Source organism: Pleurodeles waltl, chromosome 4_2 (assembly GCF_031143425.1).
Source record: "Pleurodeles waltl isolate 20211129_DDA chromosome 4_2, aPleWal1.hap1.20221129, whole genome shotgun sequence".
NCBI classification, from domain to species: domain Eukaryota; kingdom Metazoa; phylum Chordata; class Amphibia; order Caudata; family Salamandridae; genus Pleurodeles; species Pleurodeles waltl.
Genome location: NC_090443.1, coordinates 672085096 through 672111101, shown reverse-complemented (window position 1 = coordinate 672111101; position 26006 = coordinate 672085096). Strand labels below are relative to the sequence as shown.

General features: G+C 45.6%; 1 protein-coding gene across 1 annotated transcript in view; it reads left to right on the top strand.

The window, feature by feature from the left end:
* Window positions 1-26006, top strand: part of AK5 (adenylate kinase 5) — a 2252667-nt gene that overhangs the window by 138848 nt on the left and 2087813 nt on the right. The window contains exon 2 of the mRNA XM_069232252.1: window positions 21134-21320. Within this exon, the coding sequence (XP_069088353.1) occupies window positions 21134-21320 (187 nt within the window). The remainder of the gene's footprint in view (window positions 1-21133; window positions 21321-26006) is intronic.

The window sequence follows — 26006 nt, the reverse complement described above, 5'->3', positions numbered from 1 at the left end:
TGCTTGTTTTTAGTCTCAGAAAATTCCACTAAGCCAATGAGGTTACCATCGGCTTCATGGACATCTGAAAGGATCCAGTTGAAGGCCCTCTATCTGGTTCATAATGTTTTCTGTAACAGTAGCACTTGAGGTAAACGTCACTGGCACATTCCTCCCTGAACACTTTGGTCAGGTGGCTGAAGCAGTGTAACATTGACTCCACAGTTCTATATGTCATCTAATTCATTTATATAGTCATATGACATTTATGTTAATGTGTAACTTAACCTCTTTAATGTGTGACACCTTTAAATGAAGTCATTGTATGTAACCATTGCAGCCACTAAGAATTCATATATGTGTATTAGTTCGGTCATTTGACCAATGTAATCATGTTATTTGCATATTCAAATGTAACATTTGTTTCTGTTACATACATTAGTAATAATGTAACATGCATCCATTTTAATTCGTCAGTTAACTTGGGCTGACAATAGACTTCATCTGAAACTGTTGACCATCACATCGCCAGTATGCTGTTTTGTTCGTTCTGCAGGTGTTTTATCATGCTTCTCATAGGCTAGAGAAAGGCTCATTGTTTGGATTAGACTACTGACAGTGCTGCCTGCGGGGAGGAAGTTTTCAATGAACTCAGAAAAATGATGGTGAAAGGAGGCCTTCTGTTTACAGAGTACTAGGAGGATGAGATGCCCAAGGTTACCTGCTGCATACCTAATTCTGAGGAGATGGCTACTTGGGGAGTACTTTGACTCCTTTCATGCCTGGTGATTTGATTGGCTCTTGGCACTGTTAGAGATAAGTGGATTTTTTAGGCTACTTGTTATATTTGATTGGTGTTTCCACAGTTAATTTGACGGTGTTTCCCCTGACATTGAGTTGTGATGTTTCTGTAGACATTTTGGTGTCATTATCCATTCTTAGCAGCAGGGTAGGAGTGCTTGCAAGCCATCTGTCTCGACACAAAGTCACCACAAATTCAGTCTTGCATAGAATGGCAACATTTGAATTCAGCATATGGCCCTTTAAGTGGCTATGGACACTTGCCAAAGAGTCAATGCCCATGATGTCTGAACATGACAACTGCCTTTGAACTGTCAAAAGGAAATTATAGATAGGTGAAGACTTAGCTTTCAGGTAGACAGTGGGATTTGATAGAATATTTCAGCCAAATAAGGGTGAGTTGGATAATACAGGCTATTCACAAATTTCGGTTATTTAAAAATAAAAATAAAATATGCTTTACTCAGTCATGGTTTCTAAAATATCGAGAATATGAAAATTATATAGACAACCCACGTTCCCCACATTACTACTTCTTTTTGAAAATGCATAAGCAAGAAATGATGAAATGAAACATGAATGTCTACAAGGTCCCGCAAATTTTCGAAATATGTGCCTGCACCTTAGTGGCTGGAATCCTCTTTGCCATTCTGTTTCCCATGTGTTTTACATAATAAAAAACATAATACAAAACATACCGTTAATTTCCTTTTCATTGTTCAGGAACAAAATGTCTCCTGTCATTTGTCACAGTGCCTAGCCAGATGACTGAGACACGCTCCGCAGCTGGCGGTGGGCAAACAATGGAAATGTGTGCCTTCATAATCAAAATTGAGTACATGCATGGAATGTCGCATTCAACGCCAGATAAATTGAATACATTTTTGACTTCATGTGATACATGGATCGGGTGTTTTTGGAAAATTGACCTCTTCCTGGATACAGAATAACTCCCACTCCTTGGAAATGACTAACCTTTTATAGTCACATTTTGAATCAAAGGAAATAAAATGTTTCTGCTGTATAGGAAGAGCAGACCTTTCCGAGCTCATCTGGGAAACATATTTTCAGACTGCATGTAGACTGAGATGCCTACTTAAAGTCTGGACAGCTGGCCAGTAACCTAATGGCGTGGGTAGCAGAGGCATTGGTGACCTGAAGGCCTTTTTTAAAATTGTTACTTATTCAGTGGCCTTTTTTCACCAAGACCGAGCCTGCCAACAAGGAGACAGCAGTTTCATTATAAAGAGACAATGCTGATTGATCTTCCATGCATCTTGCCTAATGAGTGGTGATAGTGCTTAATTTATAAAAGAGTAAGTGTTGACCTCTGGCACTCTTGATGCGAGGTTAACGAATACCAAGGGTGTCTCGTCTTGATTCCATGCCATGTTGCTTTCATTCACCACCATACACCACTACCCCTTCATCCCAGTCTTGTAAGTCTTTTTCATCCCTACGTTCTCTCTTTGCCACAGTTTTTTGTCTTTTTGTCTTCTTCTTTCACCCCCCCTTTCTTGCCTTTCCTTTTTTTGTTCTTTGTTAAAGTTGATAAAAAATACGTCCTGGTCAAGAAAAATGAATGCCAGTGTGCTCAACCTGTAACAACTGGCTCAAATTAAGCTCAGAGTGCTTGTTTTTTTTTTATTTTTTAGTTTAACTAGACATACCCTCAAAGTAGTAGGCTAGTTTTTTAGAAAGAAAAATAAAACATTGCACCTTGTATGTTTTCTCACAGCACATGATGAGACATGTTATTAGGCATGGCTTATGAGAAAAACACTAAAAGAACTTTCAGAAATGCTCCTGATAGAAGGGCTTAGGCTCTGCGCAGATGTTTTTTTTTTTTTTAGTACAGTATTTGATTGTGCAAAAGTTGTGTTCTTCCACAGAAGAGTTTGTATTGCACTTTGTGCCTGGTAGGAATGCTCATGCTCAGTACAGCAGGAGTGAGTTGGTTATGATAGTAAACCAATCATAAAACTATAGATTTGATCTGTTATTCGGAGGTTTCGACAGACAGAATTCCTGGCATATTTATTGTGAAAGGCATGAATTAAAATGGGAAAGGGGTTTCAGACATTTGTTATCAATCTGTATTCAAGCTTTAACTAATTTCTTACACAGATCTACCAACCATACTAGACAAAAGCGTATTGTAACAGGCAACGGTTTTGGTGTTGGTGACCCACTTGTTCAAAAATTGGCAATAGAGGATTTGCATTGCTAATCCTTATTAGTTGCCCTGAGGAGGAATCTTATGTAGTTTTGACAAATGTCATTTTGAACATGTTTGTAATTTTATTACAGTTTGCATGTTAGCTGCTTTGTTGGAAGGCTTATGCTCAAAACAGTAGATCTCAGTTGGTTATGGTGCAAGCCAATCATAAAGGCTCTTGACCCAATTGCTTCAATGGAAAAGTTATTTCAATTGCTGTATGTCTGATTCGTTTGTTATGAAAACATAAGTTAAAGCCAATGGGACATTAAGGTGGTCATTTGGACATTGGCGGTGACTGTTAAAGTGGTGGTAATACCGCCAACAGGTTGGCGGGAATTACCTTCAAATTATGACCATGGCAGTGATACCTCCCATAGAAAGCCAATGTATCACACCAACCTCCAGGGCGCTAACACCACACACCACGGCGGTAGCCATCAACAGCCAGGAAGACGATGTAGCGCCCACCATATCATGAAACAGCAAACCGCCACGATTTCCTGGGTGGTACCAACACCATTAAAAGCCTGGCGGAAACAGAACACAGTAGACGAAAGACTCGCCATCAGAGAAACACAGAAGACCAATGCCACCATGGAACCTGAACTTCAAGTCTTCCCGATGCTCTTCTACGCCATGCTCCACCTGGAACACCAGCGAAGACGACGACGGTGAGTACAGCCGCCTAGCACACAAGGGAGGGTGGGAGGGAGGAAAAGGAGTGACACACACACACACACACATGCACAACACACACATTCATACAACCAGTTGTAGAGGAAAAATAATGTCACAGGACACACGCCATAATAATGCAAAGACAACAGTTAGGCAGTACTGATATTGTAATTGTATGCCAACAGCCATCATATGTTCCAATCTGAAAAAAATATTTATGAACAAATGTCCAGAAGGGCCAATGGCCAGTCCAAAGTACAACAAGCCCACATGGACACAGGGTACAGTCCAAGACCCAACTTGTTCCTGACAATGTCTGCACGATACTGTGCAGGGGCATTATTTTGGAAGTGGCAGGCACCTCAGTGGGAAGAGGGGTGGGGAGCACCTCAGCAGAAGTGGGGAACTTTCCCCCTGGTTCTGGAGGGGCTCCATGCCCATTTCCCAATGCTGGGGAGAGCAAGGTCACAATCTCTGAGGTGGGGAACTTGCCCTCTGGTTCTGGAGGGGGCTCTATGCTCATTGCCCAGTGCTGGGGAGTGCAAGGTCACAGTCTCTGTGGTGGGGAACTTGCCCAATGGTTCTGGAGGGGGCTCCTTGTACAACAGTCCCTGGAGGGTGGCCTACATGCCACTTGCTGGAGGTGAGGACTGCTTTGTCTCAGCTGGAGGTGAGGGCTGCTGTATCTCATCTGGAGGTGAGTGCTGCTTTGCCTCTGCTGGTGGAGGTGTCTCCTTGGCAGCCTCTGCTGGAGGTGAAGTCTGCTTTGTCTCAGCTGGAGGTGAGTGCTGCTTTGCCTCTGCTGGTGGAGGGGTCTCCTTGGCACCCTGTGCTGGAGGTGAGGGCTGCTTTGTCTCTGCTGGTGGAGGTGTCTCCTTTGCAGCCTCTGCTGGAGGTGACGGCCGATTTGTCTCTGCTGGTTGAGTGGGCCTCTTGCCTTTCATTTGTGGTCGAGTGGGAACCTTTCCTTTCATTGGTGGTTGAGTAGGAACCTTTCCTTTCATTGTTGGTTGAGTGGGAACCTTTCCTTTCACTGGTGGTTGAGTGGGAACCTTCCCTTTCCTGGCTGGTGGAGTGGGAACCTTCCCTTTCCTGGCTGGTGGAGTGGGATCCGTCCCCTTCTTGGCTGGTGGAGTTGGGCCCCTTCCCTTCTTGGCTAGTAGAGTGGGATCCTTCACTTTCTTGCCTCCACAACTAGGAGGTGCTTCCACTGTCCCTGTGGACTGTTTGGCTGAGGTGCTGGGATTAGTTGTTGTGACCCTGCTCTTATGGGCAGGATGCGGGGTGGAGGGGGAGGGAAGAGATCAAGTTGGGCAAGGGAAAGCTTCTTAGGGACGGTGGAGTGGGATGAGGGAGGAGAGATGGCAGTGGAGGTTGAGGGAGTGGTTGTTGGAGGAGTACCTCTACTGGACATGGGTGCAGGTGCATGGGCAGTGTGCTGATGTGAGGTGGATAACTGTTTGGTGTCTGAGTGCATGTGTTTGTGTCCCTTAGGAGGGGGGACAGACAGGATAGGAGAGGACACAGGGGACACGTGGATGGATGTTGTGGAGGTGTCTGCTAGTGAGGTTTGTGTGCTGCTTGGTGTGGTGATGGTGGTGGCTATTGAAGCAGTGCATGCCGGCGTGAGTGCTGGTGTGACTGTGAAGGAGGAGGAGGGGGAGACAGTGGAGGCAGTGGATGTTGTTGTGTGTGCTACTGTCTGTTGTTTGTGTGAGTGCTTGTGGCCTGAAGTGTGCTGCCTGTGTTTGTCTGTGCCAGTCTTGTGTGACGTTTTGTGTGCATGCTTGTCTGTGTGGGCATGGGATGGGTTGGGGTTGAGGAGACTTAGACTGGGAAGTGGTAGTTTGGGGGGGATGGTAGGAACAGGGACAATGGCTGCCATCAGAGAGGTGACTATAGCCTGAAAAGATCTCTGTTGGGCCGCCAATTCACCATGGATGCCCTCAAGGAATGCATTGCATTGCTGCATCTGGGATTCCAGCTCTTGGATGGCATTCACAATGGTTGACTGTCCTACAGAGATAGATCTCAGGAGGTCACTAGCCTCCTCACTTAGGGCAGCAAGGCTCATTGAAGCAGGGCTTGAGGTGCCTGGGGCGAAGGAGATGCCACCCTCTTGGGTGAGTGGGCACGGCCTACTCGGTGAGGGGCTACTGGGAGGGCAGTGCTGGTATGGGGGTGGCAGCTGTACCTGTAGCTGGGGTGGTCCCAGAGGTGTCCATCACCAGGGAGCATCCATCGGAGGAGGAATCAGTCAGTTTTGTCACCTCCTGTCTCTGCTGTGGTGCTCCCCACGCCCTCCATCCCACTGGTTCCCTCAGCATCGGTGGATTCTGCCTCCTGGGTCCTGTGGGAAGCAGCTCCCTCTTTCTCCGGTGCCCCTGCTCCTCTGCCAGATGCTGATGATGCACACATGGACAGGATGGCAGAAGAAAAAATGGTGGGGAGTGAGAGAAAGGGAACACTGGGTCAATTGCAGCACTAACACCACAGTTGGCGTAAACATTACCATAACACACAGGGATCAGGATTGAGTACTATGCACCACACTGGCATTCAATTGGCTCGGTGCCACAGCAAGATGAGGGCCAACCACCGCCAACTGAACCGCTCCTGGGTCCCACTGAGCCCTGTCTGACATGGAATGCAACCTAGCTAGGTTACCTGATTGCTATATACCTATTACCCATGAGCTGGAACATGCTGCAATGTCTGACCTGGCATTAAGGGGCACCCACTAACTCACACCCACCACCCGGATCCCATGGCACCAATCAATTATTGTAGTAACGCCCACTGTACTCACCCCCTTGTGGCTGCTGTGATGCCCTCAAGCGCCCATCCAGCTCTGGATAGGTCACCTCCAGCATGCTGGCCATCAGGGGGCTCAGGTTCCACCGAGCACCCCTTCCTCGTTGGGAGGCCATCCACAGTTGGACCTCAGTGGTCTTTTGTGCCCAGCGCCTTAGGTCCTCCCACCTTTTCCTACAGTGGGTGCTCCTCCTGCTGTAGACCCCCAGGGTCTGCACGTCCTTGGCGATGGCACGCCACAATCCCTTCTTCTGATGGCCGCTGACCTCCAGAGGGGATACAGACAGGAGGACACCATTACACATACAATTCAGCCTGTCACACATATGGCCCATAAATCCCATTTCCATCTCTATTGGCACACACATCGCCTGGTGCCCACCATGTACACTACCACCAGACATACCACCCCCCCAAATGACGCGATGCTTGCACACACATCTCCATGCAACCTTGCCACACATATCATGTCCATGTTGTACTCACCTGTTGGTCTGGAGGTCCATTCAGCTGTCCATACTGGTGTAGGACCCTATCCACCAATTGCTCCAACTCCTCTGAAGTGAAGGCAGGGGCCCTTTCCCCGGACACAGGGGCCATAGTAAGTTCCAGACACAGGTCACAGCAGCACACTCAATGTAGGTGTAGTCCTGTGGAAATTCAGGAATCAAGTGAGGATTTAGATAGAAAATGGCGATCACGTCCGCGGTGGTGTACAACGTCACCAACAGCGCAGATCCCCATTGACCACTGTACTCCATACAGCCCCATATTAGCCAATGGGGAATTGCACAGCGGTGCAAGACCACCGTCCGCCATAACGCCCCACGTCGGCAGAGTTACCTCACTTCCACCTACCCTAGATACAGGACAGGCGGTCACCATTTATTGGTGGTTGACAATATTCTGATAATCCATAACGGCGTTGTTGCTGAAAATTGCACATACATTGCCGTTTCCATTGTCCAGTCACATTAATGCTCTTTGTACACTGAGATGGTGGTTCCGTTGTTCAGATTGTGACAGTCTACTCACTCTTGCGTCCCTTAGATACCTACCACTGCGGATGAATAGGAGGAGGAGACAAGCCCCCGTGTGCAGACCCCTGGTGGACTTGGATGCACTGGAGGACAGGCACATAATACTCTCCAATAGATTGGACAGGGCCACAATCACACAGCTGTGTGCCCAGTTGGAGCCTGATCTGATATCAGCTATCCATCATCCCATTGGGATCCCCCTCTTGCAGGTTCTATCAGTGCTCCATTTCCTGGCAACTGGTTCTTTCCAAGTGACAGTGGGCTTGGCAGCAGGAATGTCAGATCCAATGTTCTCAGTCGTGCTGGCAAGGGTTTTGTCTGCCTTGGTCACACATGCAGCTACATTGCTTTTCCCCCGGTGGAATATTTGGCCACTGTGAAAGCTGGATTCTATGCAATGGGACATATCCCCAATATTATTGGGGCGATTGACGGTACACATATTGCGTTTGTCCCCTCCCCCACCCCAGTGAACAGGTGTTCAGGAATAGGAAGAGTTTCCACTCACTCAATGTGCAAATGGTATGCCTGGCTGACCAGTAGATCTCCCACGTCACTGCCAAGTATCCTGGGTCAGTTCATGAAGCCTTTGTTTTGAGGTATAGCAGCATCCCAAATGTGATGGCACAACTACAGAGGCACCAGGTATGGTTAATAGGTGAGCCTGAGTACCCACCCATTGTATGTCAATGTATGCCTTTTGGTGTTAACCCCATACCATTGTGTAAGGCTAATGTTTGTCCCTCAATACCCAAACCTATCGTGGCTCCTGACCCCTTTGAGGAATGCCAGGCTAGGGGCTGAGAATCGTTAAAATGAAGCACATGGGCGAACCAGAAGAATTATTGAAAGGACCTTGGGCCTTCTGAAGGCTAGGTTCAGATGCCTCCATCTGACAGGTCGATCCCTGTGCTACTCACGTCAGAAGGTCTGCCAGATAGTAGTGGCATGCTGCATGTTGCACAACCTGGCCCTCAGACATCATGTGCCTTATCTGCAGGAGGAGGAGACTGAAAATGGCCCTGTGTCAGTAGTGGACCCTGAGGACACTGAGGATGAGGAGGCAGCGGATGATGATGGGGACAACAGAACATCAGTTATACAACTATACTTCCAATGACACACAGGTGAGACAGTGCAACTGACCGTTACTCTGACTATTGATTTTTTCTGTGTGGCTGTAGCAGGATGACATTCACTTCCTTTGCATCTCAACTTACTGTCACCTGTGGCTACTAATTTTGGAGATGTGATATAACCACAGTGTATTGATGTGATGACTACAGACAGCTACAGGTCATTATGCTATCACCGTGTTCAGTTCAGATCATTTGCACATGATGTGACTGTTTCCATAACTGCACATTTTCATCACATAAAACACTATCAGTCAGGTTGTGTTCAAGGAAAAGTGCAATGGGGTGATGGTAGATGGTAGAGGTAAGTCCAGGGTATTGTTCCAGTCTGTTTGTAACACAGGTCCAGTATCCAAGGGGCCATTGGAAGGGGAGCAAAGGCAGTTCAAAGTGGACAAGGTGACAGGGAGGGACACGAGGGGGACATTCAGGAGGGTCTCATTTCCTGGCGGTGGTCTTGGCAAGTGTCTCTGGCTTCTGTATGGGTCACAGAGAACATTTGTGGGGTGGTTCACCTTCTGCAGGGGGAGAGGTGCTGGTGGCCTGTGGCAAGGCCTCCTGCCCACGGTCTGCAGCGGAAGTGGAGGCCTGGTCAGTAGACTGGCTAATGGTAGGGGCCCGCTGGTGTGCTGTCCATTCCCTCATGATGTTGGCCATATCAGCCAGCACCCCTGCCAAGGAGATCATGGTGGTGTTGAGGGCCTGCAAATCCTCCCTGATCTCATGATGGTGTTCCTACTGCAGCCGCTTGTTCTCCTGCATATTGGTAAGAATCTGGGCCATCTTGTCCCGGGATTGTTGGTAAGCCCCGAGGACATTAGTGAGTGCTTCCTGGTGAGTTGGTTCCCTGGCCTTGTTCTCCCCCTGGCGCACAGCGGACATCCCAGTGTCCCTGTTCACCTGTGCCTGTGTCCTCTGAATGGTGTGCTCACTGCCACTGACCCCAGGTCCCTGATTGTCTTGGGGATGAGGTGTGGACTGGGGTCCCTGTACAGGTGGGCACACTGCTGATTGATGTGTCCTGGGGACAGAGGTGTGGGGACATTGGGTGGGTGCTGTGGTGTTGGATACCGATGGGGAGTCTCTGTGGTGGACTGTGAGTGGGCTGGGGTGGCAGGCTGGCCAGTGGTCCGAGATGGGCCAGATAGTTCTTCCAGATCCTGAAGTCCAGAGTTACTGTCATCACTGGGGACATCTTCTGTTGGGGGACTGGATAGTAGTGGCACCTCCTATCCGCTAACATTGGCTGGGGCACCTGTGGGGATGTAAGTGATATATTATGCTTCATGTCTGTGATAAATTGTACATCCCTAGCTTCCCCTCTATCGTTGCTGTTGCCCTGCAACCTTTGTTTGTGTATGGTGATGTATTGTGAGATGGTTAGTTCTCCATGCTGTGCATGCTTTGGTGATGGGTGTGCGTGCAGGGCTGGGAGGGCTGTCCATTTATTGGTATGGCATGCAGGGCTTGGCATTGGGATTAGTCACATGTGTACATGCAGTGTGTGGGATGGAGTGGAGTGATGGGAGTGAGAGTGAGGGGGTGAGATGGCATGTAGGTATGGGGGTGATAAGTAGTAAATATTGACTCACCAGTGTCCAGTCTCCGGCTACTCCAGTGAGTCCCTCAGGATGCACTATTGCCAAGACTCGTTCCTCCCATGCTGTGAGCTGTGGGTGAGGAGGTAGGTGTCCACAGCCAGTCCTCTGTATGGCGAGCTGGTACCTTGCTGACACGGATCGTACTTCCCCCGTAGGTCATTCCACCTCTTCCTGATGTCGTCCCTTGTTCTTGGATTCTGTCTCACTGCATTCACCCTGTCCACGATTCTCCATCATAGCTCCATCTTCCTGGCAATGGATATTTGCTGTACCTGTGCTCCAAACAGCTGTGACTCCACCCTGACTATTTCCTCCACCATGACCCACAACTCCTCATCGGTGAACCGGGGGTGCCTTAATTGGGACATGGGTGTTGTGTGGTGTGTGTTGTGCAGAGGGTGTTGAATAATGTGGTGGGGTGTGGGATGTGGGGTGCATGACGGATGAATGGGTGTTTGTGGTGTGTGTATAGTTGTCTCAGTGGTCCTCGTGTCAGTCTCATGGCAATAATTGGTGTTCGTGAAGGGTTGTGTGTAATGTGGGTGTGTGTTTTATAGTGCTGTGGGTGGGTGTGTGTGGTGTGTATATCAGTGTCAGATGTGTGATTTTTGTTTAGGCCAATGTTGTGTTGTTTTGTATTTGGATGGCCATTCTGAGCACGCTGGTGTGTACCGCCAATGGTTTATCGCCATTGAATATCCACTGTGGTGATTTGTAGGTCATAATGTGGTGGTAGTTGTATTGTTGGCATAACGGTATGGGTGTTCGTACCTACACTTTAACACTGACCTTTGGGCTGGTAGATTTGTGTATGTGGCAGTATTCTGTCAGTTTGGTGTGTGTGTGTCATAATATGGCGTATAGATGTTCGCCACCACTACGGTATGTTGGCACCCGTCACAGTGGCGGTAAGCAGGATTTACCGCCAGTGTCATGATGCGGGCCTAAGTGTTGATTGTTATTCCAGAGAAACCAAACATGAGCCGGTTATGTCTTTCCATTTGGAAATTTCAGTTATAAAATGGATTAAGGGAACTCAAATGTTATCCTATGGGAAAGGTCTTGCATTAGTAAAAAAAATAATTAAAGGTTTTTTTTACTACCATGTAAAACTTAAAAGTACATGTTGTTTATTTTAAATACATTGCACCCTGCCTTCAGGGCTGTCCAGGACCTACCTTAGGGATTTTTGTAAAAGATTTTTATTGTATTTTGTTGTGTATCATATATCTCATACATGTCAAAGTATTAATACATTATATTTAGAACATACAGGAAATACAGAGGTGGTTAGATTATAAAATAACATTTCTGCAGCATGTACCATTGAATTCATGCCACAAGTAATGCAGGATTTCTAGATGAATTATTGACAGGAACAACTAAAAGAAACAAAGAGCTCTTTTGTGACCTCCCCTAAACCCCTAACCACAACCTCAAGCTGTTATCTCTAACTCTTGTCTCCAAGTGCTGCATTGTATCTAAGTAGGAATGTCGCATGTGTAGGAATCTCTGAAGATATCATTACTTTGTAGTATAATTAAGTCTGTGAAGGTTGGGAGCATGCAGTGCTGAAATACCTTTGCCTTCAGAGGGAAATGGGGCTGAGTATTCCAAGTGCATCTCTGCATCAATGCAGATCTGAAGGGGTCTTCTTAAGAAGTTGGGGTGCATGTTTAAGTGTGTAAGAGGTGGTTGCTACTCATTCTCCTCTTGGTATTTAACGGTTTCCAGTATATCATCTCTGATCATGGCAATAGGATGTTTACGCAGATCAAAGTATTCCTCTCTGTGTAAAGCATAGCTCTCCGCTGTGCCCCAGTGTATTACCTCCCCTCACCAGCTAGATACAGGAGATGCCTTTGAGGACTTCCAGCATCTAGTTTTTTGCCACTTTGCCAGAAAGAGCGTAAAATCTACAAATATTGCTACAACTTTAAAACTCTAAGTCTGGTATAAAAGCCCAAAAGGCAGTTTTTGACATTAGCCCAGTGGGTAGTGCCCATCAGTGTGAATTGTGCTGTTTGGATATCTGCCCAATAATGTGTCAGCCAGGGGCAAGCCTATAGCATGTGTAGTAGGTGGGCAACCTTTGGGTGACAATTGGGGCGGTCAGAGGAAGCAGCAGGGAATATTGAGTGAAGCTTCTGCAGTGTTAGGTATGCTCAGTGCAGAATGGAAAACTGTGTAAATTTAAAGCATGTAGTATGGAGCAGGAGAGGTAGTTGAGTGGGCGATGTCACACCTGATATGAGCAGTCTATGACCATTTCATGTGTTGTGTGCAGTCAATTTCCTCGGTGGTATTCCACTAACCAGTAGGACAACCAATGAAGCTGCTCTGCCCAACAATAAGCTTTAAAGTCAGGGGCGCCCATCCTCTGTCTTCTGTTGGTAGTTGCATTGTAGGTAGTCCAATCTGCCCTAAATCATCTCAATTAGTGTGGAGTTAAGTGTTTTGAAAATCGTTGCAGAGATAACAACAGGTAAATTAACAAAGTAACATAACAAGCAAGGCAGCATCATCATCTTGGCCAGCGTTATATGTCCCGCTACTGAGAGAGATAATGTTTCCCAAAACTGGATTTGAGCTTTCAATGACATGATGACATTTACCCGGTTACACCGAACGCCTGCAGTAAATTGAAAATAGCTGTCAGACCCCTTTCAAGGCCACTGATGTACAAAATCTTATTGTCTGCATACATGGAGATGTATGGACCAACGGGCCCTGTGGGATCCCCCAGTCAAAAGCTGCCTGCCTGATGTGTTGTGCCAAGGGCTCCATAGCTTAAAAATCATAGGGGTGATAATGGACATCCCTGCCTCGTACCACGGGACACCAGGTACTGTGATGATATATGTGCCCCCGTCTTTGCTCTTGCGGTGTGATTAGCAAATGGCAATCTGACCAATCATATGTAGGTAGAAGGAATACAAAATTTTGCCAGGGCCGAGAACATATATTGCTACATCACAAAATAAAACGATGGACAGGGAGTTGAAACTTTTCAAACACTCAGTCACAGATCTGGGTTTAATCCATCATTATTTGGCTCACCACCCCAGTTTGTACCAAACCGTATGAAAATCTGTATTGAACCTGCTCCCCATGGGAACAGTCCAGCCCGAACTGCCAAGCCAGGTCCTCCCTGTACCGGAAACAAGCATCCTGGGACCAGTTTCGGGGGTATCGCCCTTCATTGGCCAGGCTAGCTTGAATCCAGTGGTGCAGCGAGCAGGGGACCCACATCTGGGCATACCCTAGCCACTTGGTGTGATGTCAATAAACCATAACAGGGCTACGTGTGAGACGTGCCAGTGATTGATGCGAGTCCAGATGCCATGTGGTGCTGAGTAGAAAGTGTAGTCTCTTGCCTGTGGGTGGCGAGAGCGCCACACATCTTGAGCCGGAAAATGTTGAGGAGATCATGAAGAGTTTGCAAAGAACAAGGCTTTGAGATTGTAGGGGAACCAGTCATGTATAGTAGAGGTTTGTCAGGTGACGCTAAAGTCACCACCCATAAAGAGATAGCTTGAAATGACTCATTAATGCAGACTCAGGGTAGTCAGCATTGAGAGCATATACATTTAGCAGAAGCAGGGCCTTTCCCTTTCCAACTAGGTTGCCTGATAACCGTATGTACTACCTTCAGGGTCGGCTATAAACTTGTAGTATACAAAAGGGATGCTTTTATGAATGAGAATACGTACCCCACAGGAGTACAAAACCATATTAAACAAAGAAATGGTTAGGGCCCCTGTTGGACTTTTTCCCTTATGCAGGGTCATCCCCAATCTTTTTGCCTCCTGCCTCCTATTTTTTCTGACCTGTTTCTGTTGGCTTTTGAACTCTGAGCACTTTACCACTGCTAACCAGTGCTAAAGTGCATATGCCATCTGTGTAAATTGTGTTGTTGATTGGTTTATCCATGATTGGCATATTTGATTTACTAGTAAGTCCCTAGTAAAGTGCACTAGAGGTGCCCAGGGCCTGTAAACCAAATGCTACTAGTGGGCCTGCAGCACTGGTTGTGCCACCCACATAAGTAGCCGTGTAATCATGTCTCAGACCTGCCACTGCAGTGTGTGTGTGTGTGTGTGGGTGCAGTGTATGGGTAAGGTAGGACATATAATAATGTATTTTATATGTCCTGACTGTGAAATACTGCTTAATTTGTTTTTCACTGTTACAAGGCCTGTCCCTCTCATAGGTTAACATGGGGGCTACCTTTAAATCTGATTAAAGTGTAGATTCCCTTTGGAAGCGGATAGACATGTGGAGTTTGGGGTCTCTGAGCTCACAATTTACAAATACATCTTTTAGTAAAGTTAATTTTGAGATTGTGTGTTTGAAAATGCCACTTTTTGAAAGTGAGCATTTTCTTGCTTATACCATTTCTGTGACTCTGGGGGTCATTCTGACTCCCGCCGGCTGCGGTAACCGCAGGGCCGGCGGGAGCCGCCAGAATACCGCTGCGCGGTCAGAAGACCGCCGCGGTTATTCTGAGTTTCCCGCTGGGCGGGTGGGCGACCGCCAGAAGGCCGCCCGCCCACCCAGCGGGAAACCCCCTTCCACGAGGATGCCGGCTCCGAATGGAGCCGGCGGAGTGGAAAGGGTGCGACGGGTGCAGTTGCACCCGTCGTGATTTTCAGTGTCTTCATGGCAGACACTGAAAATCTTGGTGGGGCCGTGTTACGGGGGCCCCTGCAGTGCCCATGCCCCACGACACCCCTTACCGCCATCCTGTTCCTGGCGGCCAAAACCGCCAGGAACAGGATGGCGGTAAGGGGGTCGGAATCCCCATGGCGGCGCAGCAAGCTGCGCCGCCGTGGAGGATTCCTCAGGGCAGCGGGAAAACGGCGGTACACCGCCGGTTTCCCGTTTCTGACCGCGGCTGTACCGCCGCGGTCAGAATGCCCAGGGATGCACCGCCAGCCTGTTGGCGGTGCATCCGCGGTCCCCGGCCCTGGCGGATTTTACCGCCAGGGTCGGAATGACCCCCTCTGTCTGTTTGTGGATTCCCTGTCTGGGTCAGTTTGACAGTTGGGCTGGTTGAACCTCTCACTAGACAGTGACACAGCGGGAGGTGGGGTGTAGTTTGCATTTCCTGACAAGCCATCTGTGCTAGGAGGGAGGGGAGGAGTGGTCACTCACACCTGAAAGGGCTGTGCCTGCCCTCACACAATGCAGTCTCCAACCCCCTGGTGTGTGTCTGGGGCCTGGCCTGGGCAAGGCAGGATTTCACAAACAAGAGAGATTTTTCTTTGAAGTAGGCTTACTTCAAAGGGCAAAATGGGTATAAGAAGGGCACCCAAAACCACAGACTTGAGAACACTTCTGGAAACCAAGAGGGACCTCTGCCTGGAGAAGAGCTGAAGTGCTGAGGAAGAAGAGCTGCCGTGCCCGTGACTGTGCTTTGTGGAGCCCTCTTGCAGTTACTGCTTCTGCCTGTGCTAGAGGACAAATACTGGACTTTGTGTTGCCTTCAAGGGCTTGATTTAGAGCTTGCCTCCAGTTGTTTGAAGTCTCAGGGACACCAAAGACTTCTCTCTACTCTGAAAGGAGAAGCTGGGAGGCCAAGAGTGAGAAATACATGCCCTGACCGCCGTGCGGGGAAAAGATCGAAGCAACTCTGATCCGCAGCTGAAAAATCAACGCGCAGCTGGCTTCGCGGCTGAAAATCAAGGCTTGCCTGCAACGCGACCGGAAGTTCGACGCCCCAGTTGGAAAAACGAGGGGCAGCATCACTGACGGAAGCTGGTGAGATTGCAACCCGTGCTGCATCGTTTTTGGATTATCATGCGGCAGGATTTCTGACGCAACGATCACTTTGCTTGTAAAAACGATGCAAGGCCTGCCCGGACCAGAGAGTGTGGTTTGAATTGACGCATTGCTTCCCTGCGGAGAGAAACAATTACGCACGCCGACTTGACTGAATGAGAAACGATGCACGGTCTCCCTTGTGAGTGATATTGACGCATCATAAACCCTTTTTGATGCACACTCGCCCGTGCAGAGTTATTTTTGACACGCCCAGGTACATTTCCACACTAACAGCGTTAGCATTGTGTTTAAAATTACATGAAGTGTCTTTTTGGTTTTTAATTGATAACTTATGTATTGTGGATTTTTGTCATTTTGGTCTTGTTTTGTTTAGATAAATATTTTCTATTTTTCTCAACCTGTATTGTCATTTTGTAGTGTTTTCATTAAGTTACTGTGTGTGTTGGTACAAATACTTTACACCTAGCACTCTGAAGTTAAGCCTTCTGCTCGTGCCAAGCTACCAAGAGGGCGAGCGGGGTTAGCTGAGGGTGATTCTCTTTTACCCTGACTAGAGTGAGCGTCCTTGCTTAGACTGGGGTAACCAGACTGCCACAAATGGAAGCAAATGTACAGCTGGCACAAGTGGAGAGGTGTGTCTCCTGCAAAAAAGCTAGTTTGACGCCATGTCTGGCTAAATAGGAGAGTACCTGTTTCCCTTTCCAGGAGTTGTTGGGGCCTTTGATGTTCCTTGTCATACATGGGAGGGTCAGGCCCTGACCTGTTTCAGTGCTGGGCAACATTCAGTCTAGAGTGGATACACTTAGTGGTTTTGGGGATGCGTTGAATGCATGTCCTGTAGTATGTGTGTAGTGTAGCAACAAAAACAGAAGTTGAATCAAACAACATAACTCCCTCCCACCACCCTCACCAATAGAGATTTTCCTGGTGAATCCCAATGTCCACAAAGGAACCCAAATAGGTAATCATGTTGGTGTGCACCACGGGGGTGACAACACTCATAGGAATATCACCCAGGGCATAACAAAGGCGCTTGAAAAATAAGAATGTCAAACCAGGGAATGTGTTTCCCAAGTGTGCTCAAGGAAAGAAAGTTGTAGTGGATGTGCTGCTGCTGCACAAAGAAGTGTTTTTCTTTCCCGATCAGTGCCCCAGGGCAGTCTTGTTCAGGGTGACCGGTCCTGCTGCGGTCCCGAGGGGTAGCCGAAGGGGAGCCACTTTCCGCAGTGCTGTTTGCAGAACTGGATGGCATCTCCCGGGGTTGGAAATATCTGGTGTTGTCCATCCATCTCAATACACAGGTGTGGTGGGTATAGCATGTTATATTTGAGTCCTTGTTTCTGCAGGATATGCTTCACATCTGTTAACTTGCGGTGTGCCTTCTGAACTGTCTGTGTGAAATCTTGGAAGAAGTACAGTGTTGCACCCTGGTAGTGGACTGGTCCCTTCTCACAGGCCAGGTGGAACATTTTGCAGCCTGGCAACATTAGGGAGATGGGGGTTGGGGGGGCACCTGGCAAGGGCTGAGTGTTCCGTGGGCCCTTTCCACCAAAAAAGGTATCAGTGAAGGCAGATCTTCCAAACAACTCACACAGCAAGGCCCCCATAAACTTGTCCACCCAACCGGTGTTTGTGGACTCTGCTATACCAGCAATGCAGATATTGTTACAGCACAAATGGGCCTTCAGGTCTTTGTTTTTGGCAACAGGAGCTTTAAGCATGTGCTCCACCTTCTCAAGTCTCTTGAGGGCATCCATGTTCCTGTCTTCAATCTCTGATGTTCTATGATCCGTCCCTTCCAGTCGTGTAGTGAAAAAAACAAGGTGCTCTGTCATGCGGTCTAGGCAGTTGGCAAGCAAGTCAAAGCAACTGTCGATGGCCTGGAAACCACCATGCAGCTCTGCCATAATGGCACCAGTGCCATCGATAGAGGAGCTGAATGCCCCGCTTAAGAGTGGTTCTGTGTCAGCTGGGAGAGAGTGTTGCCGTTGTGCCATTTTTGCAGATTCAAAGGACAGCTGCTTTTGGCGTGGGTCACCACACTCCATTTTGGCAGTGCTCGAGTAATAACCAGATTGAGCCAGGTGCTAGTGGATGCACTGGATAATGAGGCAGCAGTAGGTACCCCAGTAACAAAAGAGGGGAGAGTCAGTCTATTTGCAAATAATATTTTCAGAGTGATACCACTCTCCTAAGGGCTCACGCAGGAGTGGATGGACCAGTTACAGTGCAGTGAAGGTGACTGTGAGCAAAGGGTGCAGTCACAATAAGTTTAGGCAATATGCCAGGGGAACTGTGGGGTTTGAGCTGCTTTGAGGGTAATGCACAGCAGGAGAGTCACCATGCAGCCATCAGGTGCTGCTTATAGAAGAAGGTGGAGTGTCTTCATACCTTGAGAGTCACAGGAGATGCCGTAAATGGTTTTCAGATATAGAAGCTGTCAGCGTGTCCAGCATCAATACTGGCACAGACTGGTAGAATATGTCCTAGCTCCCCTGCCCAACCCGATTGCATCAAGATCAGAAATCAGGCTCTGAAGCTGGGCAACACCATCAAAGTGTGTGTGATGGACCCCTCTCATCTGTGGCTGTGGCCAGGAGGGAAGGAAGGAGGCCGTAACCACTATCTCACCAATCATGGGCAGCTGCAGGCTGGTAGTGGTGCACTTGCGAGTAGACCGCAGGCCCCGAGCGGCAGCCCCAATCTGGTAGGGTTGCTCGGTTGCCATTGGAGCAGAACATCAGGTCAGCGGACCTTAGCACCCCTTGATACAACCGGACACACACCAGGCCATGATGAGGACCACCCAGGATGTATATACGGGTAGAACAAGCCGCAGCCACACCCTCTGGCTCACTCATGGACCCTGCCTCCATGGAGCCTCTGAGGACCACATCAAGCGGGACATTTTGACAGGAGATGAGAGCATGGGGATGAAGTTAGCGGGTGATGGTTCCCAGAGCTTCAGTGTCGAGCTTCCCCAAGCCATTGACTGTCTTGACCTGAGACTGAGGGCGTTTTTCTCCCCACATTTGGACCTCTGTCTGAAAATGAGTGAGCTTCAGAGACAGGGACAGTGAATCAGTTCTTTACTTTTCCATTTTCTCTTTTTGGAGATCCCTTTAATTTTTTCCCCTATTTTTTATTTTCATTTTTAGAAAAATAGTACATTTTCACAGACAGTGCTAACAGACAATTTGACTGCTACAAGAATGAGTTACTAGGGGATGAATGGATGTGTGAGCACAATAATTAGGTTGAGAGTACAGGTACAATGATGTATTGAGTTTTTAAACCCATAGAAAACTGAAGAGACAGTTTCCTATATAAGCCAGACCTATTGGCATATTCAGTGCGTGTCTCTCTTTGGTACTGTTATATGGCGCATGGTAAATGGAGGCGAAGAAATAAGGACTGAATTGACATAGGAATGCCCACCCTAAAAAGGTCTTCCGCTGCAAAGCTAGTTGGCAGCTGGGCGGTACACAGAATATTTATGATTGAGCTTGCTGTGGCTCGACAAGAGGAAAAACATGTTCATTCCCCTATCTTTAAGTGAGCCAGAGAAACAGCTGGTCGGGCACAAGAGTCCTTTTTCCTTTCCTGTTATTACTGAACGTTTGTTTTAGTTACCTGTCCTTTACACTAATTAGTGTAACCTGTGTGAGAAATGTATTATGTTTAAGGTATCCTTTTGGTATTTCTGTAACACATTCTACTTCATTCTTTCTTATTTCTTTCTAAACCTTACCCCTTTCTCACCATATTCGGGTCTTTCAGATGTGATTATCATGGAAAGTCGCATATTTCTATATCTATTTATTCACGTTTTAGGAATTCTAACCGTAGATCTTCTATTCCATTGTTGGATGTGCCATGGTTTTTTAAAGGATTCAAATATAGTGATATATATTTAGCAAATGACTGCATCCTCAATATGTTTGGTCATGTCTTTTGCAATGTATAAGTAAGTGCCGGCATGCAAGAGCTGACACAAAAAAATACACAGTGTCATTTAGACAACTGTTTATAGACGTTATGACAGACATGTTTCTCAGAACAGGGAAAATGTCAATTTGTTGACTAAAAAGATTTATTTGATTTCACTTATGGAAAAATGCAGATTGGAATGTATTAGAGTTCCTTGGAAAGTGGTTATTAAAGCGTGCAAGCCATGAATTCCATTGCATTTAAGCCTTTTGGCTTTGTCAGTGTTTGTTTTGTCATTTATTTGCACACATTATCGCTGGTGCAGCTACCAGACGAGCCCTTCTGAATCTAAAAACAAAACAGTAGATAGACGCATTACATGTATTTTATTCTCAAAAAGCATATATTATCAAAGTAGCCCCTGTGACTTCAGTGAACTACTTTGTGTACGGATGTGCTCATTGCACAAGGGCACAATGCCATCCCTCGTGGCTTAGTTAGCCTGTGGCGGAAGTTGGGCGCTCCGCTCATCTGTGCTTTATCTGTGCTGCATGCTGCAGTGAGCAGAAAAAGAATGCGGATGACACAATCACAGACCAACAGATGAAATGGACCTGCTGAACTCACCAATAAGTACATATATTATGTACAAAAAGGAAAAAATAAATATTTTTGAGTCGTATATCTATATTATATAAGTACCTAACGATCTGTAAAGTTTTAGTGTTCTTCCTTGAAAATGACAGTGTAAGTTAATACTTAGTTGGCTTATCTTTCTGAAAGCAAATGTCGCTCAAAAACATTAAAAGTAAAATGTGTATATGAAAAGTAGGTTTCCTGATGCTGAACGTTTATCTGTTATTCTTACGTGCGGTATTGCACGGGTTTTCATTGGTCCCAGTTCCATGTCTGATTTTGAGTGCCACAGCGACCGAGTGATTCTAACTTAGATCGATTGCATGTAATATTACTTCATGTGGTTATCTTGAAAATCTGTCATTGCTCCGGTCCGCGAGTGCATCCATTGGATAAACTAGTAAACTAGCCAATTAAGTATTAGATTGATTTACAAACAAGAAATTTAACATGAAATATAACCTTATTATTGTCATCTTTCTCTGCTAATTCACTTTTCATTCACTTTAGGGTCTCGTAAATGGACTCATGTATTACAGACCAGATGACCCAGTGGAATATTTAGAAAATTGCCTACAAAAAGTCAAGGAACTTGGTGGTTCGGAGAAGGTTAGATGGGACACTTTCATAGGGCAGGAAAAAAGAGGTTTGCCACCACTCAATGGAGGACAAGCAAGAAGATCCTTCTTCAGAAATGGTAATTTTATATATCATCATTTGTATCACTTTCAGTTTTGTTAACAACTACGTGTGTTTTTAATGTGCTCTTCCCCTTGTATTTATTTCCATTTTTATGATCTATCATCTATGTGATAACATCCACATATATCATATTCAATGGTCCAATTCTTTAGCTTGCTTATTCGAAATGAGCTAGCACATAGGCTTTTTCTAGCAATTGCGTTACTGGTAGGCCATTTTAGTCCATATCTAGATGGCATCTTACTTGATGCTGTAACTAACTCATGGTCAGTGTTTAAAGCACTCAATGCATCCAATTTTTGGGGGTTTTCTCAGTTTTTAATTAGTATTCTAAGCGAGCATTATCCTGATTTTCCGATTAAACAATTAACGGCATGAAACACAAAGGAAAACAGAGTCGTAAACACTCATGCACTGACAAAAACGTATAGAATGCGCTTCCTAGTTTAAAGAAGACATTTATTAATTCACTTTGCAAGGTTCGTAAAGGAGATTAGTGTGCTGAAAGCACACATTTAAAAATGGTCACAGCAATGAAATGAAAACATGTACAAATGATTCTCCTCTGCAATATACACAGCAAATATATGTATCTATATTACAATGCAAAGCAAATAATGAATTAAAAAAATGCATCACCATGAGGCAAGGGCAAATCTGCTTCATCTCCCTCCTAATCAGCATCAGATCGCCAGTTCCCAGAATCGATCATGGAGAGAGGGAGAGATCAATTATCCTCACGGGAAGGATGACACACCTCAGTGTCCTGTGCATGTATGAGATCTGAGTCATTCCCCGATCTAGCTGGTCTCGGCCTCTTATACTTTGAACAAACAAGAGAGGACTCCCCCCACTGCATAAGTATATTTAAAAAAAAATGCTGGTTACTTTAGGTCAGCTTTGAAAAGAACACGTTGGGAATTGGCCAAAATCCCAAGGTGCCCGCTCTCAAAACGAAACCGTTCCCTGCCGTCATAGTACATTCTTATCAGCCTAAAACCTTGGTGAGAAAGAACACACAAACACTCAGAATAAAAATATGAGCACATTGTATAACATGGAAAAATATGTGCAGCTTTTAACTTGGCAGTGGCTAATGCTAAAATAAAGTCAATAGGAAAAATTACGTTGGTGGTCATTAATGTGACGTTGTGCTGCTAGGCTAAGTGCACCGTGGAGTCAGTGGTCAAAACACAAATATCATTACAGAGATAGTGACGTGCAAAAGAAAATGTAATGAAAAAAATTATTAGGAAGCTGAGGACAACATAATCAACACTTTTAATTAGCAGATATTGTTTGCTCAACAGTACAGTTGCAGCTCAAAGATGCAAACCAAGGCACGTGAGATACACAGATGTTCTGCTCCTATGCCTACCTAATGTAAGTAGGTGTGCCTGTTTCAACTGCCCAGGCCAAGTGTACACATTGTGCCTATTACTCACATACACGAGAACGATCTTTAGAAATGGTGGCTGTATACCTGTCAGTGTGTGAGCACAAAGGCTCTTGTACTATAGTAGCCATCTGCAAATTGTGGACATGATAATAGAACCAAAGTATCCAAGCAAGCACGAGCCACTGCATACATGTCACTCTTGGCCAGAAGTTGGGCTACATAATAATGATTCTCTGCAAATGACTGATGTCAGTGTCACATGTGCTGGCACCACCTGTAGAGCAATGTTTCTTCAAGTGTAACAAAACAGTTCATGAATTATTGCCTGTGGGTGTGCCTTGTATTTTAAAGTAACACATGCTATAGAAAACGAAAGGAAGAAATCTGTTCAACTATGCATGTTTTGACATGCTCTTACACTGACTCGCTAAGATGCCAGACAGAGTGCCACTCAGCATAGCCCGCGTGGCCATTGATTTGCTTCAGGTCGTGCGTATGGTGTTCAGAATTTGCCCACAAAGGACCTATTAACAGTGCCGTGGATTAGGCTGTGATAAATTCAATCTGGAGTTACTGATATCAGGGATACTTGCTAACAGCAGGGGATAGTGTTCATAAGTATTAACAGGTGAACTTTTAGTTGTGCCTATAAAATTAGGAATTACGGGAGGATTAACAATGTAGACTTCTCTGGTTATTCATCATTTCATACACTGTATTTCACCAAAAGATTTTGCCTGCTTTCAGACGCTTTAGCCTTAGGGTAATATACATATATAAATCAGGTCAACTGTCTTCCCACAGATCTTGTAATTCTGATGGGCTCAGTAATTCCTCTTACCAGCCTCAGTGAAATTACATAGGTGCATATAATCGAGGTCAGAAATTGCGATTAACAAAGCAGGGCTTAAAGTTGAGTACTTGGTTTTAAAGCTTTACTCGTATATTTGGAATATATTTCATATGGGCATGAGATCACGAGTCAAGGGGTTCCCCTGAAAATGTATTCACTTGTAGCTTTCCAAAGTACTTCACATATTCACAGCCACGTTTAGTATATTTAAAATTTTAGGCACAGGCACATTAAGTGATTTTTAACTTGAATAGCATAATTTTCAGTTACTTGCTAAAGCCTAGTTTCAAACCCAGGTTCCTTGGTTTCAAAGCCGGCAGATTAGCCAACAGACCATGCTGATGCTCAAGTTAGCTGGCCCTTGGTCTCTTGTCCTTCTAATTCTCCTTTGTGGATGATAAGTACTGGAATGGTACATAATGTTTTAAAAGATGATTTTTTCATGTCAATTGAAACCTATTCTGATCTAACTGTCTGTTATCTCTGAGCCTATTTTATGCTCTTGAAAACTGTAGAATAAAAATTATCACTTCAACAGGCATCTACAATGATAGACGGTTTATGTGCTGTCACAGGCTGGCAGAGGTAATGTTAGGAGCACGATGTTACGAGGGCCCTATAACCATTGTTTACGATTTTTCCCCAATTCTTAGGGTAAATAACCTTTATAACCTTTACAACTCTGGGCCTGATTTGCAACTTGCCAGATGGAATACTCTGTCACAAACGAGATGGATATCCCATCCGCCGTATTACGATCCCCATTGGCTAGAAGGGGATTGTAATACAGTGGATGAGATAACTGTCACATTTTTGATGGAATATTCCCCTCTGCCAAGTTCTAAATCAGGCCCCCTGGTTTTACCTTGCAATGTCTTTACAATGCATGACTTCACAACATGTATACTTTTACCATGCATGTCTTTACAATGCAAAGGAAATATATATAAGGTAAGTGACTCACTACTTTTGAAAATATATTCATATACATATATAACTTGAAAATATATATATTTTGTTATCGGGGGAACTCACAAACCCCTCCGTTTTTTTTAATAATGGTACATTTAAATATCTTTACCCATCTTAAACTCTAAAAACACCCTTAACACCCTATGCCCTTACCATTCCTAAACCCTAAAAACACCCTTAACACCCTATGCCCTTACCATTCCTAAACCCTAAAATCACCCTTACCACCGTATCTCACACGTAAACTGACAAGACACCATTACCACCCTATACCGTTACCTACTGGTAAACTTTAAAATACCCTTCCACTCTAAACCCTTACCCACCCCTAACCTGAAGCCACTGGTAAAGCTGTTGAGTGGTAAAGGCATAGTGCGGTAAAGGATGCATGGTAGATGCATCCCATTATAACGGCTGTCTTCCCATGGCAATATGATGGTAATCGATATGGTATAGTTAATTTACGGGAAGAACAGTAGAAAACCTTGATATTTTGGTTGGAGTGATTCATTTAAAGTAACGTTAATCTACATGAGAACTGTAGAGGACCAAATCAATCTGGCATTGACGACTAATGTGTTAAAAGCATATTCTAATAGACTGGTTTATGACATGACAAAAATAAATCAATCCACCAGAATGTGGAAGCCAGAAGAGACCAATGTATGATTTGCAGGACCCAGTCAACTCACCTCTCAAATTCTTATATGCCACACCACCATGACATCTTAGATTGACTCTAATTTATTTCCAGTGTTTTCTCCTAATGAAGAGAATTTGGATGCTCCACTTTGAAATCCTACACTTTTATGCCAGTAACATGGCTCATTGAGCTAAGTGATAACATGACAATTGTAGGCACAAATTCTGGATGCGTACCATACCTAACAGAATTTCAAATCCCGCAGGACAGATTTAACCGTACACCATTTCAAGGTCAATAGTTGAGTAACATTGAATTCAGTAACATTAACACCTATTCTGTTCAGTGCTTCCAAACTGAATTTGCAATTGCATTATAAAAACCCAAATTAAAATTGACATGGTATCACATCTTCCTCACAAAATGTCTAAGCAAGTCTTTCTAGGTATTTAACTGGCTTTTGGTATCTTTGGTATGCTTGTGTGTATGTGTATATCTCTGTGCTGTGTGGTAAGGATCTGTGGATATGGGTATATTAGTGTTTCACGTCCACATTCTCTTCAGTTCATGCCAACCATTCAATGCTCATGATTTGCATGCAGTTACTATGCATGGGCCTGCACTTATTTTTCATTGTCATGGCCCTGTACATACTCAATGTTCACTGTCAGATGTGGGTGTGTGGTGCTTATTAGGATGCCCCAATTTTAAGACGTGACTGCAGTTGCTTTGGACGACTTCTGGTTTGCACAAGTTTCTCCTTTATTCACGAAGTTAAAACAAATGCACTTCAAAGCATGTGTGTTCAATGGGC